The sequence below is a fragment of the Tribolium madens genome, unplaced genomic scaffold, assembly GCF_015345945.1.
Source record: "Tribolium madens isolate multiple individuals breed KSU strain unplaced genomic scaffold, Tmad_KSU_1.1 Scaffold_96;HRSCAF=242;Tcas5.2_LG5, whole genome shotgun sequence".
NCBI lineage: Eukaryota > Metazoa > Arthropoda > Insecta > Coleoptera > Tenebrionidae > Tribolium > Tribolium madens.
The window spans coordinates 7086537-7105426 of NW_025401068.1; the positions used below are offsets into that span (position 1 = coordinate 7086537).

At 33.0% G+C, this 18890-nt stretch overlaps 1 protein-coding gene across 2 annotated transcripts in view; it reads right to left on the minus strand.

The window, feature by feature from the left end:
* The window catches only part of LOC123012584 (laminin subunit alpha-1), a 29341-nt gene that overhangs the window by 9782 nt on the left and 669 nt on the right, over positions 1-18890 (minus strand). Inside the window, exons 2-11 of one of the 2 annotated variants that reach the window (XM_044410603.1) lie at positions 14533-14855; positions 11990-12232; positions 11676-11930; positions 9577-9813; positions 9222-9521; positions 8386-8526; positions 7420-8324; positions 7245-7369; positions 7028-7197; positions 5372-5549 (exon numbers count right to left, since the gene is read on the minus strand). In XM_044410603.1, the coding sequence (XP_044266538.1) occupies positions 5372-5549; positions 7028-7197; positions 7245-7369; positions 7420-8324; positions 8386-8526; positions 9222-9521; positions 9577-9813; positions 11676-11930; positions 11990-12232; positions 14533-14855 (2877 nt within the window). Of the gene's footprint in view, positions 1-5371; positions 5550-7027; positions 7198-7244; positions 7370-7419; positions 8325-8385; positions 8527-9221; positions 9522-9576; positions 9814-10076; positions 10108-11675; positions 11931-11989; positions 12233-14532; positions 14856-18890 lie in introns of those variants that run through there. The other variant, XM_044410604.1, reaches the window with a different exon arrangement.

Below are 18890 nucleotides of genomic sequence, written 5' to 3' on the forward strand. Positions count from 1 at the left end.
ATAATAATAATAATAATAATAATAATAATAATAATAATAATAATAATAATAATAATAATAATAAAGGTCTTTATTATATGCAAAAAAAATAAACAATAAAGTAAAATACAAAAAAGAAAAATAAAACAAAACGTGCATATAAAAGTCGAGGATCAGATGGGTGTAGAATGCCAAACTCGCGATTGCACACCCCATCTTAAGCTAAGCAAAAGTATTAAGTAAAATAGTCTTGAGACATGTTTACTAAACATGTTGCACATCTAAACATTCAAAAAGAAAAAAAAAGATGAAAAAAGAAAAAACTAAATCAGGCTTAATTAAAGGCTTGGTTGGATAAAAGTAATTTTTTCAAAGTTTGTTTAAATCTAGCAGAGTTGAGGTTTTTAAACGAATGAGGTAAGCTGTTGTATAATTGAGTAATTTGATATTAGAAAGACCTCTTAAATAACTCAGTGGAATAGAGTGGAAGGGTAAGTAATATAAGTTTTAATTTTCATGAACACATGAACTACAGTATACTCGTAGACTACTTGTTTAATAAAAAATTAATGCTATTTAGTATTAATAAAGAATAATAATTTTATGAAAAAAAACACTACTTTTATGTTCAGCAACAGAACCGGAAAAACAAAATATTCCACCATGCTTTTTAAAGGTAAAATTTTTGAATAAAATTGGTATAAAACTATGTGCTATCATTTTCTTTAAATTGAAATATAGTTGATTAAGTAAAATCATCGGCCATGGTTATCACTGTTATAAGTAAAGTTTGATTCGAAGCAAATCCTAATTATTTATAAATAGTATAGAATCAGACTTTTCGACACGTTGTACCTACATATATATATATATATATATATACAGGGTGTCTCAGAAAAAGTGTAGGAGCCGAAGATTGCAGATTCTTCTGCGAAGTATAATGGCGTATTTGAAAGAAAATAATGTCGATCTCAAATAGARTTTAAATGATTAACATTTTAAATTGGCCAATCGTGAGGGATTTTCTRATTAATTTCTTAGGTATAAGTTACGTTGCCAAGTTAAATGCAAAAATTGAAAGTTTGGGTTTCTTTGAAAAAATATCTGGTCAACTAGTGAAGGGTCAGTGTCACATAAATTGTCACGAGAAACTTCACTTGTATTTGTCCATTATTTTTTTCATTATCGTGGTCTAAATAGTGTTGGTGAAAATGTTTGCTCCTAATGAAAACCTTGAAATGGTAATTATGTACGGCGAATGCAATAGAAATGCCAATGAGGCAACGAGGCAGTATAGTATAGAAATGCATGGTGGTCATTTTGAACAACTTCTTTTACGTTTATTTATTGTTCTGTTGGTTTTATTTTGTTTGTTTTCAGTTCTTTTTTTATTTATTCGAGCTATTAATAAAAAGTTCTTGGTTGCTTATGTTAAAAAATATTGTTAGTTTATTTGCCCAAAAGACACTAAATTCGTCCTCATTGCTTTAAAATTTTCCACATAACATTGTTACAATTAGAGCTATTGTGATGTAACTTCGGAAGTAATCTTCTCATTGTTATTTTTATTGGGGGCCATAACCTTACCAAACTGGGAAAACTTTACCATCGTGTCATTAAGACATAATAACTACACTATAGGTACTACATTGAAAGGGCCATTAGGTCTAATAAAGAACTCAAATAGTTTCATAAGATTCTTCTCCAAGATGCAAACCTACTTCTTCACCCTCTTTCGTTTCAATTTTCAATAGTTATTAAAACCATTTTGCAGAAGTTGTGTCCAAACTTTCCAACATATTGCATTACTTTTAAATGTGTTGCTTGAACAATTTGAATACTTCGTAGCCACTCGTAGCATACAGGCTTTCCTTTTAGAGACGAAATTTTGAATTGAAATTGACTTGTCAAATGCCATGAATGACGTTACTAATTTACAGTAGACCAGATGAATATTCATGGCTTTGCATCACCCTATTCTTCTTCTGTTTCCTAGCGATCAAAAAATAGGTAGCAGCAAGGTATGACCGAGGCTTTCATAATTGGTCAGTTTCAAGCCTTTATAACTCAAACGTTTTTGGACCCTAAACATTTTTTCTTTCAATATTAGTATTAGCTAACGTAGCAGAAAAGGTGGTTAACAGCACCTACACTTTTTCTGGGACACCCTGTATATATATATGATAATTTAAAACATACATTTCCGTTTGTTACTTCGTTTCATATTCAGTTCGTGTTTGCTCACTTTTCGAAAACTGAAGTATAATGAACACTCACACTTCACACATTTTCCTAAGCAAATGTTTACTGTTTTTTTATTCGTGTAAATTGATTTAAGGAATCAATGAGTCGAGCAAAATCCCGAAATTAGATTTATACCAGTTTCCAGGAAATCGTTCGATATGATATTATGATTTATCGACTGGTAACACGTGCATTAGCGGCGATCGCGGACATACGACCACGATGTATGAATGGATGAGTTCAATGAATGTAATATGTACTTTCTCTATACGTTGTAAAACTTGTAATGTTTATCTTTACTCTTCCTGTTCTCATTTTACATTCTTTTTTTCTAACCCCTTAACATACACTTAATTGTAACATTTATTTTATTATCATGTAAGAATTGTGAATGTATAACAGGCGTCGGGAGATATAAAATAAGAGTTCGTGCACGTGTTATACATAAATATTGTCCCAGCTGTTTTTGAAAAAATAAATCTTCTTGTGGTTTTTAATTATGAAGTTTTTTTGTGGTAGCAGCAATCAATTTAGCGGATGGTTGAATGAAACCACTCGATCTATCATCGTTCTTATTACCATATAAAGTGCTCAATTACATCACACTAAAAATAAATTTCAACTAGCGAACTTTTGGGACTTTTCTATTTTTAGCCGTCGCTCTAAAATGGAATTTCTTATCACGCTGTGTAAATAAAGAAGTAAAATGATGCGGAAGTCGAGTCACAATTCCTTAAATAGACAATCGCAGAATTTAGAAAATAGTGAAACCTTTTACGGGCGTCGGAGTATTCGTAGTCGGCGTCTCGCATTCATACGGACATCTCCGTCGACAATTCGAAGTCGGACAATAGCTACAATAATTCTGCCTGCAGAAGGTGTAGTAACAGTTGTTGTAATTCTGGTAGTAGAGCTGAGCGTAGCGTCTGCATCTCTGTGCCTTCTTTATTTTCCGTTCGCTATGCTCGTGTCTAATTCGAACCGAATTTTGCAAAAACAATTCCGTGTTTCGCTCGTGGTCGTCCAAAGTCGAGTAGAAATTCCGGAGGTAATTCCGGCGCGGCTCCACTTCACCAAAACCAGGAATTAGAATCGCACTCACGACGATCAAAACGTTTGTCCTCATGTTAAAATACCCCGAGATTTATTTTCGGACCACCATCGTCAACCAGCCAGCTCCTCTAGACCCAAAAATCTACCGCAAAATTTTGGGATTTCGACCACTCTGGCTTGATTTTTTTCGCTAGCATTTTACTTTTCGAGACACACGTGCGAGAGTTGGTACATCTCTTCGCGTCGAGTCGCGAGATTGAACTGAAGCAAGGCAATGTATCGCGTGTGCCTCCGCGATTAAGTCGCGAGGTAGGTGCCTACATATTAATATTAAACCTGTGAATGGATGCAAATGGCAACATGGATAAATTTAAACGAGACAATGTGATTTATTCGGACGGTGCCGATCTGTCCTCACGATTCTATTTCGTATCGGTGTTAATGAGCTTTCGAGTCGACCGTGAACGCGGATCGGTGTTGAGTTAATTTCTTCGAATATTAATTGGTGGAGTTGAGGACCGCGACGATGGAGCCGTGGGTGTTCGACTTGATGATAGCTCGGAGAGATGTGTGTAAATAAAAAATGGGGAGAGAGCGGAGCGAATGGAGGAATCTTCACTCGGCGATGACCGATGATAGTAAAAAAACACTCCTACAAGTACATCCAAGAGAAACTATTATCAATAATTTTGAATTTTGAATATAGAGAGGTAATGGGCACTTAGAACACTTAAGCAAACACATTTTTGAAGTCACTGAATAGTTATTTTGTTGCTTTGAATCTCTTTTCCAAAAATGTTACAAAAACTAAGATTAACAAAACTTTTTTTTTTCTTTTATTAAACTAATCTTATGTAAGATTTAAACAAACTAAACATATTACATATTTGTGTACTAGATTTTTGTGTTTCTAAAACAGATAACAATACATCTACATCACCTTAGTAGTAATAGCGTGAGCGTTTTATCTGGCGTCAGCTTGAAATTACATTTACTTAAAGCTAAAATGATAAATTTAGTGATAATAATAGAGGTGGTGTTTTTGCTAGTACCGAGAATTAAATTCTTAAAATGTTTGTGTTCAACCAAGTATGGATAAATTTTATCTTAAATTGTATTATAGATCGTGCTGAAATAATAGGTACTTAACCATTTTCTAGATTGTTAAGTATTGTTTTGAAACAAGTCTGTTATAAACTTTTAATCTCCTTTATTAGTCTCCGTCGATACTAATTCCTTTAGGTGAACAACAAGACGGTCGGTGGTCTTATTTTCGTTGTGAAGCATCAGCTTGAGATTTTGGCCTTAAACCGGCGTTTTATTAAAGGAAATATTTAATTTTGTGTAGGTTTTATTTCATTTATTTCCTCGTTTTAATTGGAAGAGGCAAATAATTTTATAATTTTTTTGGTCCTTCTGCATCTCGTATTAGTCACGTACACACAATACATATTTTGTTATTTGAAACAAAATATATTTAGAGATTCAAAACCCAAATCTTCGCTCGGCTGTGAACAAATTTATGGTAGAGAAAACATTAAGCTGACATGAATTTCTCCCTAAATCAAGAAGTTATTGCATAAAACTTGTCTGTTGGTATGTAGTATCATCTGCATTCGCTTCTAATAAAATGTCTAGTGTATTTGCAAAACTACTCAAAAGAAATGAACGTTTTATTAAAATTACAACACTTTATATTTATTTTACTCGTAAATTTTGAACATCAATTTGAAAATAAGAAGGATGAAAATTTTTAATAAAGGAATATTTTTAACCATCGGTTTAGTACCCATAACAGCAAATTTATACAATGTTTTTATAGTCTGAGACTAAATAGTCGTTTTGTTTATTAAAATTTTTCAATAACGCTCTTATTCGCTTCTATAGTTCCGCGTTTATTGTTTATAAGTGCTACTATTCTAAAAATACTGTTGACAAACGTGCCATCTGATAGATAACAGACCGGATGGAAGTACACAACTTGCACTAATTTAATATACGACCGGCCGCGTATGCTGATTTTTTTTAGACATGTTTTTAGACAAAGTCTAAGTCTCAAAGATAAGCAACTAGCAAACAAAATCCGTTGTCTTACCTTTGCATCCAGTTTCCGACAACCCATAATACGCATTCTGGCAAGCATCACAATAAAATCCATCGACTCCCTGCTTGCATTCACAAAGTCCCGTATGTTGGTCACAGATTAATGATGTCGATCCAATCTTGTTACAACCACAAGGCACACACAAGGCTGTCACATTTCCATATCCTGGCTGTTAAAAATCCAATTAATGTAAATTACAAAATCCAGAGTTCTTAAATTTTACGCAAACATTGACAGTGCTTCAAAATTTTTTATATTCTCTATCAAAAACTTCTCAATTCTTAAGATTCTTTAAGTTTTGATTACAAGATTTTTATTAATTGCTAATGTATGTACTTGAGTATTTTTACGGTGCCTGTATGGACTTATTTCCTTTTTCATGACCTTATATTTGAGGTTATTAATTTTAATTTATCATTATTACTAAAAATTAATAATGATCGTTCCAAAAAAGTTGTATTTTGAAACAGAAAAAACAGAACTAAAGTTCAAAACCTTGTTGATAGTTATATTATAAATATTCAAGTATGGCATGCAAGAAGGATATATTAAAGATTATGTTCCGAAGAAAATTTTGTTGGAATTTCATGATGGAAATAATAAAAAATAATTACTTTTAGATGATTAAAAAATCGAGAATGTGCTTTCAATAATAACTTTAACTGTAACTATCTATTATTGTTCAAGTCCTAATTGTAACTTAAATCAATAAATGCATTTTGGTAATTGATAGTACGAATGTTTTAAAAATTTCAAAAATATTCACTCTATGCACGTGTGCAAATATTCGGGTAAAAAATATTTTCATGGTGTATCGAAACTCGATGATATTGGCCCGTGGCTAGGTGTTTTCTGTCATATGCATCAATATAATTGGTTAAAATTTTAACAAATTATATTGGTTTGATTAAGAAATTCATCATTTCATTTTTTTGAATCAGCACTTGTTATCTATTACAAACACTATTATAATTTTTTATTCATTTTTCTTTATTTCACAACCAAGTTTAGAGGCGTTCATCCCCACACTACCAGAACTGTTCGTCTATTTGTAGTGTTTGTATTTTTATTTTAGTTATTTGAAGACCGAAGTCCATAACAGTTGAAATCATTGAATTTCAGGTTAAAATTGATATTGTTCTATTTCATTATTGTGCTATTTTTATCAATTTTAGGTATGTAATGCAACTAGATGAAATATTACCCTAAATTAATCCAGATTGTTATTTATCAGCCTCATTTTAAATCAACTCTTTTCTGTATTTGAAGTGGATATTAAAATTCGAAGTCGACTTTTAAAATAGAATCCTTAAATTTTAACTGTTTTTCTGAAGGTGAATTTTTTCCGATATCGAATTTTATATTTCTTAAAAACTGGACAGAATCTTTAAAATTTGGACTTAAAAAAAAACTTTAAAACAGGGTAAAATCGTTAAAAATATTACTTTGTGAAATCTTTGAAAAATTCGCTTTTTTCAATATACCATAAAAATAGGATAAAATCCTTAAAAAAAGTGTTGTGGAGAGGCCTTAGTAGTGGTAAAAATATTCGCTTTGTTACAAAAATTAAAAACTCAAAATACAGTAAGATATTAATTAAAAAAGAGACACGCAAATTCCTGAGATAACATTAAAATCTTTAAATACCTCACACTTATTACAAGTCCTGCCGGTGAAGCGCTCCCTACACTCGCATTGGCCAGTTTCAAAATCACAACTTTTTGAAAGTGATCCTATTGTATCACACTGGCATGGAATACAATTGGACATTAGGGCATCACCGTAATACCCAAGTTTACACTTTTCACAGCGCCAACCTTAAAAAAAACTTGTGAGGGAGAAAAAAAAATTCACTGTTAAGTACCTTCTGTGTTACCCTTGCAATTCAAACATTGTCCTGTGATTTTATCACAAGGACTTCCGTTACAATCGCAGGGTTTGCATACATTTCCCAGTTCCATCGGATTACCAAAATAGCCGTCGTCACATCTGCAATTAGAAAACTGTAAATGTAATAAATTTAAATTGAAATAGAATACATTTCGCAATGATCTCCCGTATATCCTTTAGGACATTGGGTGCAGACGTAGCTCTCCTCTTCGCTCTCCTCATTTAAATAATCCAACTGACAGCTCGGACTGAAATTATTTTCATCATTTTCCAAGGGACACGCACATTTTTTACAGGCTTCCTTCGTTCCTCGCAATGGATTACCATAAAATCCCGGTTTACATCTTTCGCAGTTTTCACCAGTGGTATTATGTTGACAAAAACATTCGCCTGTGTCGGAATTACAAGTTTCCGAGTGTCCGTTACAATCACATTTCGCACAATAACTTTCAGCTGACGCGTTTGTCTCGATTCTAACGTGGCCGAAAGCACACGACTCGCACGATAATCCTGTATATCCTGAAGGACATAGACACTTTTCCACGTCTAGTGCCGATTGGCTGTCAGCACGCATCGTTGCTTCTTCGAGTAAAGATTCGATTTGGTCGGTGTGAAACGTCGCTCGTAAGAGGATATGACTGATGTTTGACAAGACACTAAGAAATTCGGTGCGAGAAACTGCCAAATTTGAGTCGAGGTGGTACCAATTTTCCTCCTTCAAACGTATCTCAAATGTGGCGTTTGAGACAGTCAAAGATTCGTTCCCATGGGCGATTTTCATACCATTGGCACCCACAATTATCATATTTGGGCCGATTGTGGGCTTCCCACTAGTGTCACCCCTCATTATAACCCAGTGGACTTTAAAAAGAAAAACAGATCCATAATACTCTAATTTATTGTTCAAATACACGTCTGGTGCTAACCAATACAAAGATTCAGAATTGGAAAACTCGTAGCTTCCCATTGAAAAAATCCCCTTGAAGTCCCATATAGGTTTACTAACTTCAGAAATTTTCTGATTCGTTGTCAACCAATTCTCAAGAGTTTGGATCTTAAAATTGGAATACTGGGTCAGTTTTTGTCTAAAGACAAATTGTTAAAGATTGACATACCTGTTTTGGGGTTACGAGGGCAACTTCACACAAATTCGTCATCCCGGAGCAGTAGCAGGGAATGCAGCCGTCAGGATTTTCGCTCTGGAGGAAGAAATAACCGGACTTGCAACGATCGCAAAATTTCCCTTCAACGTTAGTCTGAAAAAAAAATCCAACTTTGAGTAGATTTACTACACTAACTCTAATATTTCGATCCAGTGGCGTAACTTGATGTATAGTTTAAACTATAAACTGTACTGTATAGTTTAAACTAGAAACTGAGAAAAAGTACTAGGAAAAATTACCAATCTGCTGTTTATATTTTGAGAGTAAAACTTGGCATTTGTAATCAGTGTAGACTTAATTTTATTTTTAGAAAGACTGATTTTTTTACCCATTGAAAATATATCTCCTAATAGCTAAAGAATTCTCTTTAATAAAACTCTTTTGACAAAAAGTCAAGATTGCATATAAAATAAAAAACAGTTTTTGTTTCAAAGAATTCAATAAAATAATTAAAAATTAAAAGATTCTTTAGGTAAACCCTAAAAGATTTTTGTTTTTTAAATATTCTTAAGTATTTGTTTAGTTTGAAATCATGTTTTGTTGTTTTGTTTTGTTTAAAATATTTTTGTTTTTTAAATATTCTTAAGTATTTGTTTAGTCTAAAATCATGTTTTGACTTATATTAGTGTTCAAAAATTATGATTAAAAAATTGGACCTTGTATTTGTGAACTCTCGGATGCTTTTTGAAATTATTTGTCACATTTATGCACATTTTGATAACGTGAATCTGAATCCGGAAAATTTTATTCCACTCCTCCCCTAACTAGTTATGAGAAATCGTCCCCACCTTGCAAACACACTCCCCCTCGCAGTCCTCCATGTGCTTCACCCCCCGCGAGTCGCAAGGACACGACTCGCAAGTGGGCCACCCCTTAAACCCTGGCGCGCACTTGTCGCATTTTTCGCCCTCATATCCGGGTAGACAATGGCAATTTCCGGCTCCCTCTCCTTCCTGTATGCATGTACCGGCCGATCCTGGAAGTTCACAGTCACATTTTAAGCAGGGTTTGTCCGCATAAATTACAGTTCCATAAGGTCGATAATACCCCGGCAAGCACCGTTCGCAATTAATACCGGTTGTGTGTGCCTGAAATAGTGAGATCGAGAGATGAAAAAGAAGAGCTAAAAGGTCGATTTCTTACTGTACAATTATCACAAACTCCTCCTCCTTGGTAATTGCCGTTTATGTCCATGCTGAGGCCGGCTTTGTCTACGGACTCGTCGTAGTGGCAGGACGTTGCATGACCGTGGCAGTTGCAGGGGAGGCATTGACGGGCGTCTCGAGATGAACCGGGGCCCCATTGCCGCTGATTGTACATGGGACAACAGCGGTCGCAGTTGGGGCCGCACGTGTGGTGGGCGCATTCGCACTCAGGATGCTGAGAAAAAAAACCTTGAGTGGTAAAACTAAAATATTGACTTCAATTTTTAGTTTAAAAATTTTTGTTTCAAGAGATTTTATTATCGATCGCTCTGTTCTTCATTCCTTCTCTTATTATTAAACAGAGATTTGCAGTTTGTAATTATTGTCATAGTCTGGTACATACATACAGCTGTACTACAAGAGAATTAAGTAAAATAGAATTCTCTTAAAGACAACGTGTATTTTTAAAACTTTATAAAAATTAGGGGCATTACATACATACAGACTGTCTGGAAAGTGGCGCATCTCCTTGAAAGGGTTCCTCAGAGTACTGAAAAAATGTTTAAAAAATTCTATATGTCAAAAAATATTGACATTTATTTATTTGACGTTTGACATTTTTTATTTAATGATACTGATTATATTGTATATGTTTTTTTTATAATTACTGATTATATTGTGTATGTTTTTTTATAATTATTTAGTAAAAATACAGAAAATTTGCTAATAAAGCCACAAATAACATTAAACAGAGTTACATTTTTTCAACAGAAATAAATAGAGTCAAATTGCAAAATTTAAACTCCCATAACTTCGAAATTATTTTAGATATATTTTTTTAACATTTTTCTTGTTGTCTAGAACATTGCCCGATAATACAGTCTTACGGAGGTGCGCGACTTTCCGGACATCCTGTATATGTAATGTTACATTGAAAAAAAAACAAAAATTTAATTTTTAAAATAAAATACTGTTGAATACTTTTCCAATAATTTTAAAAAGATTACTTTAAATTATCGTCAAATTCTATTATGTCATTATGATTACCAGACGAATTAATCGTTGCTACTACAATTGCGGACATGGAATTTTAGACCATCATACGACTGACATAAAAATGTAAAACTGGCCTTATGCAACTAATCTCACTTTCGGTTTTTGTAGTTTTTATACTGACAGCTAGAGAGAAAATGACAACTTAAAATACTTTATTGAACTTATATAAAAACACGTATTGCTGGCATTATTGTTTCGGAAAATCGACGCCTAAAATAAATTAAAACTCAAATTTTAGTTTCAAATGTCAATCATAATGACAATAAAGCATAGCTTACATTGACATTTTTTGAACTGACATAAAGATATCCAAAATTCCGTGATTGCAATTGTACGTTGGTGAACATAAGAATATGTCGATAAGATTTCAAATTAAAAGCATATTAAATAAACTATCATCATTTAAACTTAAAAAAATCACAAAATCTTCAAAAATCCATCTTTTAAAATTTTACTTCCTAATTTGAAACTAGAATTCGAAAATTGAAACTTATCTGAGAATTCTAAGGTTAAAAATAGAAAAAATTAGCTTCCAACTTTATATAGAATCACTTTTTTTTAAAATACTTATTAAAATGTGAATATGATCTTGTCGATTGTTGTAATGTGTTACCCCAGGAATTTATCAAGCCTCCTCGTATATCAAGCGGCGGCTCTAATTTAATCTAATTAACCCAAAAGGGTAAACAATAGAAAATCGCCGATATATATTTAAATGATAACTATCGAACAATACCAAATACAGTATTCCTATGTACCAGCAACTTGTCGTTGGCTGTTCTCGGAAAGGTACCAGGTTTCTTCTTATATGGTATGTCTGGTCAGAGTTTTAAATTGATTAAATACCGATTGTGTGGTTTTTGCCATTGTAAAAAACCGTTTCAGCCGAGAAATTCATTCGTTTTATCCCAGCTGAAATTTTTAATTTTGGTTTCACAGGTTGTAACAAGCCTCGGCCAACTCATCATTCCTGTACCGGTTTTCCGAGACAAGTTATGATAATAAAATTATTATTAGATCTAATTTGAAATGTAAACCTACCCCGGAAGCCACATTATGCCGGCAGTTTTCAGCATGTCCATTACAGACGCAGTAGCCAACGATGCTGATATCCCGAATTGTGTAAAACAATTTTTTCTCTTTTAAAATATCCTGGGAGAACCAGTAAGGAAGGGGTTCGATGGTGCCTCGAAGTCCCATCAGACGTAAACGGACATAACGGGCTTTGGTAAATTCCAGAAGCTCCGGACTCGATTCGTTTGCTCCGGGACGGCCGTTGATCAGAGAAGTGTGAATCTGATTAAACCGGGCGGAAATTGCTTATTTTCCTCCCTGATGATTGTTATATTATTTACCTCGCCGTTTTCCATCGGTGTCAGCTTGGAGTAGAAAGAGGTGCAGATGATTTCGGTGTCGGTAAAATAGTGAGGTTTGCCCTTCGTTCCGGAAATTCCGAAACGTTCGAAACACTCTTTGTCATTACGAGCAAAGTATTGCCAAGGTTCGTAATTCTTGCCGTCGAGGGAACGCTCCAGAATCCAGGTTCCGGGGCGGAGGGAGTTTGCTGATTTAATTATGATGTCAGTGATTTGATATATCTGCAAAATAAAGTCTGTAAATTCTAAATCACAATTTGTATGCTTTCGAATCCTACTTTAACATAGATTGATGAGGTCAAAGCAAAAATTTATGCAAAGATTTATACACGTTCACCAATTGCAGTGTTAGATATCAATTGCACTAGTTAATAAGTAATAAAGAAAGTATTTTTTTTTGTAACATACATGCCAAGGCATTTTTGTCAAATGTAAGTAGCAACTTTTTACTTTATTTTACTTTACAGATTTGCTAACGGTAAATAAGCAAAAAGATCGTATTCAATTAGAAGTAAGGTATATCAAGTCATAGTTTAGATTTCAGAACTACTGAAAATAATACTGACATTCTTCGACTCAGATCTAAAATGAAAATTGATAAGTAACAAAATTTAGCAAGAAAGTGTACTGAAATTCTATGTACATACATATTATGATGTATTATGATTTAATTTAATTTATACATTCCAGTAAGTATCGCTAGTATCTCACTCTCACATACATGAAACGTGAACTATTTTTTTATAGGAATGTCTACAAAAAGACGGTCAGCCGGTACTTGATTTTAAATAACTTTTATCAGGACAATTTACCTAATACAAACTTCTTCAATTTGAGAATGTATGCCGATAAAAAATGTGCAAAGCGAGAGTAGTTTAAAGCAGCTCTTCAATAAGAATAACTTACTCTTTGAGTTCACGATCGTGCAAAATGTAAAAATTGAAATCAAAATAATGAGAAATAAAAATATCTTGAGACTTTTGCTTGTAACTCTTCATTTGGCGAACTCCGCCGTCTTTACCCGTCGATGTAAACCCGAATGATCAGAATTCTAATAAGTAATAACATTTACGAGTAGATTCAAAACCTGAACTTATGAAACTAAAAAAAAACAAATATTTAAGACTCAACTTTAGAATAGAATAAAATTAGAAATCTCGTATTTCTACCACAGTAAACAAAAAATATGTACCTATAACTTTTCTATATATTATAAAGTCACTTTTTAAAAGGTGTCATATACATTTTGCGGATTGAAAGTATAAAATTAAGATAGGCGAGTGAGTTTATTGGTAATTGCCTGTACATCATGAAGGAGTACCATCCCACGTTCAGTACGACAACGACCTTTTTCAATAGCATTCCATCAGTCTTGTAATTTAATAATTATGATAATAGCCATGTTGTAATAAAATCTGGGCAAATTCAGATGGTTATAATTAAATATTTCACGGTTTAAACTTTGAGAAGAGCGATGAAAGTTGTTAAGTGACCACTAGACATTGTAATTGCGTGTAAGAGATACGCCAGAACAAGGGTGTCCAGACCACACACATTTTCCAAGAAATTGAAAAAATTACAAATATAAAATGATTTGATACACCCAGAGATATTAGTTTATGACTTCTTTTCGTGTTGTAAACACACAATAGATGATTATCTCGGACCTTGGAGCCTATTCCGAGTTTATTTTGTCTTCGGATTAATCTGGGATGATGACACTCATATTATTTCGAAACCAAAGTCTGGTAAAGTGGCTCACTATCCGGACAGATTTCCCAACCAGATTCCTTTCAAGGATCAAACAACCTATAACCGAATGCTTCCGTTAATTATCTAGCTTGTAGCCCAGGTGTCACACTCGAGCCGAGAATGTTTTATTTCACATTTTAAAACGGGCGAAAATGTGATTTTGTGGTTGAAAATTTGACTTTCTCTGCCTTTTGTGTTCTCGGTGTTGATGACCCCGATTAACTTAACCGCGTTTCTGGCTTAGTGGGATTTTGAGAATACGATGCTGTATAAAATGACGGATAAAATTCTTAAGTCTTATGATGGCAAGCACTCTGCCAGAATACGACTGGTACATACCAATCAGGGCTGGAGGGTTGCTGCTCCGTTTATTTTAGAGTCAAGCTGCGTAGCCGTCCTTTTCTGGTCGACAGATATTTACCGTTTTACAAATGTTTGACTCAAACAAGAATTAACACCAACTAACTCCTGCTAAGCCACCGATTCCACGAAAAAAGAAATTTTCACAAAGGAATGTGATCGACCAGGGGCGTAACTATACGTCACAGTTCAGATCCGAAAGCCAAAAAGATCACTTTCTGTTAATCATCTCAAATTAAAAGCACTACATTATGGTGTTGCTGGTAGTGTGAAGAATTTTGTAATTAGTTTTATTCCGATATCGATTTCTTGTCGCATCCGAGCAGTTATCGACCAAATTACAAGTTAAAATATTGCCGTCACGTTCTTATCATTTTCTCGTGGAACAATCAGTCCAATTAAGCACTTACCTGTTTGAGATCGATAGTAATTGTGACATATTCGTATTTACTGCCGTAAAACAGTGCCGGACTCTGCCACCAGCGATGTGTGCCGTCGATCGCGTAGCTAATTGGATGCTTTTTTCCCGGATCGGTGCTGAAATTATCACAGATTCCGCATCGTCCTTTCCCACCTTCGAGCATCCTGCAGAACTCTTCACGGCCATTTTCGCCACAAGTTGCGTTCGCAGAAATTATAGCTTTCGTGGCTAAGTTGAACGATGATGGCCACAAACCGAAATTGGAAGAGACGTTTCGTCGGACGTGATTGAAGTTTTTGAAATGCTTGTGTCCTGCGGAAAAAATACAATCACGATTTAGACCGGCTTACGACCTACCCTAATGAGCAAGAAGTTGTAGCACATAAGAGGACTAAATTAAAATTACATTTTTGAAGACGAACTTCACACAACTTATTTATATACGAATATAAATATCTCAGACGGCAGATGTTTATATTCGCGAACACCACGAGAAACTTTATCCTTTTAAGAATTTGCAACAAATTTAATATAAAAGACCCTGACCTGAGAGAAAACCGGATAATGCGTCCAGAAATAACCCGAGACATTATTCACTACATTGTGTGAGGAAATGGCTGTTTTATCAAAACGATTTCAATTAAAATTACTGATCTAACTATTGCAATAATTATCATAATTAAAACGGTTGAATGATGAATCAAATATCGTAGGTATGCAGATGAATATCTTGCTTACGAAATTGAGGCTAGGCACATATTTAATGCAAGACACAAAAGAATTCTTTAATTGACAAATTTATGTGCAGTAGGATGCTCTTTTATTTTTTCGGATTAAATATTCGAAATTTTCTCGGTACGTTTCGTTCGGTAATTGGCAATTAAAGCTTTCCTGAATAATTGGCGACTTCGAGGAACCAGTTTTCTCATTTTGACCAAAAAGTAAGTTGGCTTATTTTCGCTGAAACCACGAAAATATCAGTACAATACACCCAAATTGCCATGGGAATGTACCGTCAAGCACGAGAGCCTCATTCTTTTATATTTCTCAAGAACTAAATTGTGATGTACGTACTTTATAATTGGGAAACACTGGAATTATTTTACTTAAAAGATTGTTTTTGATATTTTTTGTTTTAAAAATTCACTACTTATTAAAAATAGGAGTCTTTGTAAGAGTTACCTATACTAAACATTGATTGAATCTTTTTATTTAAACATTCTAAATAGTTGTCTAAATAGAGTTAGTCGTTTTACCAAATATAATAATTTTTTTTTTTAATACTAGATCAACTTAGGAAGTAACAATTATTTTTCTTATGGTTTGATTCTTTAATTTCATATAAGTTTTGATTTTAAATTCTTTGCTTTTGTAGTGCTCATAAAAAGATGTAATGAGAGAAAAGTCTTTCTCCTTTTTTTTTCTTAATCAGTTTGTCAGGGGAGGCCAGATAGGCAGTGCTTGCCCAAAGGAAATTGTTTTTTAAAAATTCTTCCAGTTTCTATTAAGGCAAAAAAATAACAAATAATTTATTTTAAATAACATAAAAAAAATTGATAACGTCATTAAAATCTAAAAAATAGCAAATTAATAAGTTGATAATAACCAATGTCTAACTGCATTTTATTATTCTTACTTTTTTGCCTATATCGACGTCGCTGGAGGCAAACTATGATTATACCTCTAAGGCTCGGTTTTTGAAACGATTTATCGTTAAACAAATTTTATTCGTAATTTTTAAAGAAACAATAGCAGCGCTACTTAGGGCCAGTTTCACCAACGTTTGTTGTTATCGTATCTGTTTTAAATTTAACTAACGTTGATAAATTTTATCGAAATGATGAAATTTATCTAAAAAGCGGACGTAAGATAGACAAAATTAGCGCACATATGTGCAATTTTTGCCTACATAAATGTTCGTATTCTTAAAATTCTCATATTGACATGAAGACTGCATGACCGAAAGCGGTATACCTTCGGCATGAACACGTCTGCGCTAGGTTTGAATTCAGTTGGGTTGAAGAATTGAATTGAAATAATATACTTACATTGTATAATTTTGTTTACAAAACATTTAATTAAAGAAAAATTATAATTTGCGATTAGCATGACGACGGTTGCCAAAAAGTAAATGAGGCCATAATTCTAATTAGTTCTCAAATATAACAAAAATTGAAACTTTTAAGATGTAAGACTATATGGTTTGTAAAAAAATTATAATGTTTTATAAACAACAATAGATAAGTCAAAGAGGACTGTTTACGAATTGTGAGACAATAGTTATTGAAAAGAAAGATTGCTAAAAAAATATGAGGACATCTTTGCAAACCTAAAAAATCGACAAATACCTTTGTTTACAAACATCGTAACATATTCCCAGGTAATTTTTAAAACTTCTTTGGTAAGAAAATTATCGACTTCTTAAATAATTTCACAAAATATAGATATACCTACGAGTATAAGCAAAATATTTGAACCTTCTTTAAAGTGTTTTAATTTACAATTGTTTCGAAGCTATAAAAGTTTAATAAAGTTTTCCTATTTGGTACAAATGTCGTCGTCCTCCTCGATTAACAAATCCACGAGCCGCCACTGATCCAAATGCACCAAAAAATTTAAAAAATAAGTGCGTTCGGTCCTTTCTTTTGTGAAGCCTGTCCTATCATTATGTTGTCTCAGGAAAGAACTCAATTCTCCAACCTGAACGATATAGAAATGGATTGTTTTTCTCACTTGCGGAAATAAATCTTGCCGTCTTGAAAAATGTTTCAGGTCAATTATGCGAACCATCGGCGGATTGTAATTTTTTTATTGTCTTTTGCCTCATTACAAGTAAATTTCTCATTTTGCAGCAAAGTAGTCATTCGTCTCGAGATGTTTGGTATACCGTATTATAATAAAATATCCCGTCCGAAGGAATCCATCCTTGTTACCCCGATATCTGGAATTATTAGTGAGTAAGAGACATCCTGTGTAAGCCGTTGGGTCGATGACTTTCTTCTTATATTGCGTTATGTCGTCTTGTTTGTATGTACCCATAAAGGGAATCATTCCGCAAGAGATCATTATAGGTATCAATTCCACTTTTAAATCATTTATCAAATACTTCTGGGGCAATATTTTTTAAATTCTTATATAAATAAGTACCAGCCGTTTGAATGATTCAAGTAGACATATTTTATTAATGCCGCTTATTAACGAACGAAATTTCTTAATAGGACTTTGGAAATGACATGCCATAATATGTGTTATTAGTATCAATCACATGAGAGCGGATTCTTTCTTATTAAAGGAAAGGTCGGTATTATACGAAACACAATAGAAGCGAACGTGATTCAAAAGAACTACTATGGAAATTAAAATAGCAGTCAGGGCATTTTTTTAAATGACATTTACTACCAACCATTAAATTGAAAATTTTAAAAGGGCATCTCAAAAAAAAAGGCCGGGCTTGTTCACCGGTATTGTATTATCCATCAGTGGTTTTTTCCTTTCATATATTATTTCAAGTGAGTGATAGCCAAAAAAGAAGTGTATGATTGGAGATCATTAACGGTGCGTTGTTAAAAACGCATTTCAGTTTTATTGGGTAAATGGAATTTAGGACTCAAAGTAATGAAACTTTTAAACGACCAAGTTTCTCTGCACTTGTATTGTTTGCAAATTTTTATCATCAAATCTTAAGAAGCTTACAAAAGAGTATACACTATATTAGTACCTATACATTTATAAAATGTTTCCTTCTTCGTAACCAACTAGAAATGCTTTCAAAATTAAAAAACTACGTCAAAGGCCAGTAATAAATAGATTTAAATTTTCTCTGTAAAATATTTTGATTTCTTTGAAGTCTAAAATAGATGCAGGTAGTAGGAAAAGCATAAATTAGATTTCCTTTTGTTCTCTTTATTCTTTTAACTCGTACATCATTTCATCCGTCCATCCATTGTGAAAAAAATAATTAAATCGATTTCTTGAGCTATACAATTTAATCAAAATATGATTGGATCAAATAAAGTATAATAATAAAATATGTTATAAAGATATTTTAATGTCAATTTTCTTTACAACATTTGGCTGTTATATTTTAATCTCTATAACAAATTTATTATAAGAATACTGTTATTCTGTAATAGTCGTAAAAAATATTTTGACATTTTTATTTAACAATGTTATTAAAAACACAAAACAAAAAAAATAGGAATACTTCTTTGTAACAGAAAAAATTTCACCAAGTTTTCTTTATTCTGACTTAAGTTATGATTAAAAAAGGTCTAAAGGTGGGTACAATGAAAAAAATAAGAGTTATTGACTCTTGTACATTTTTCCTTTAGCCTTGTATGTTTATAG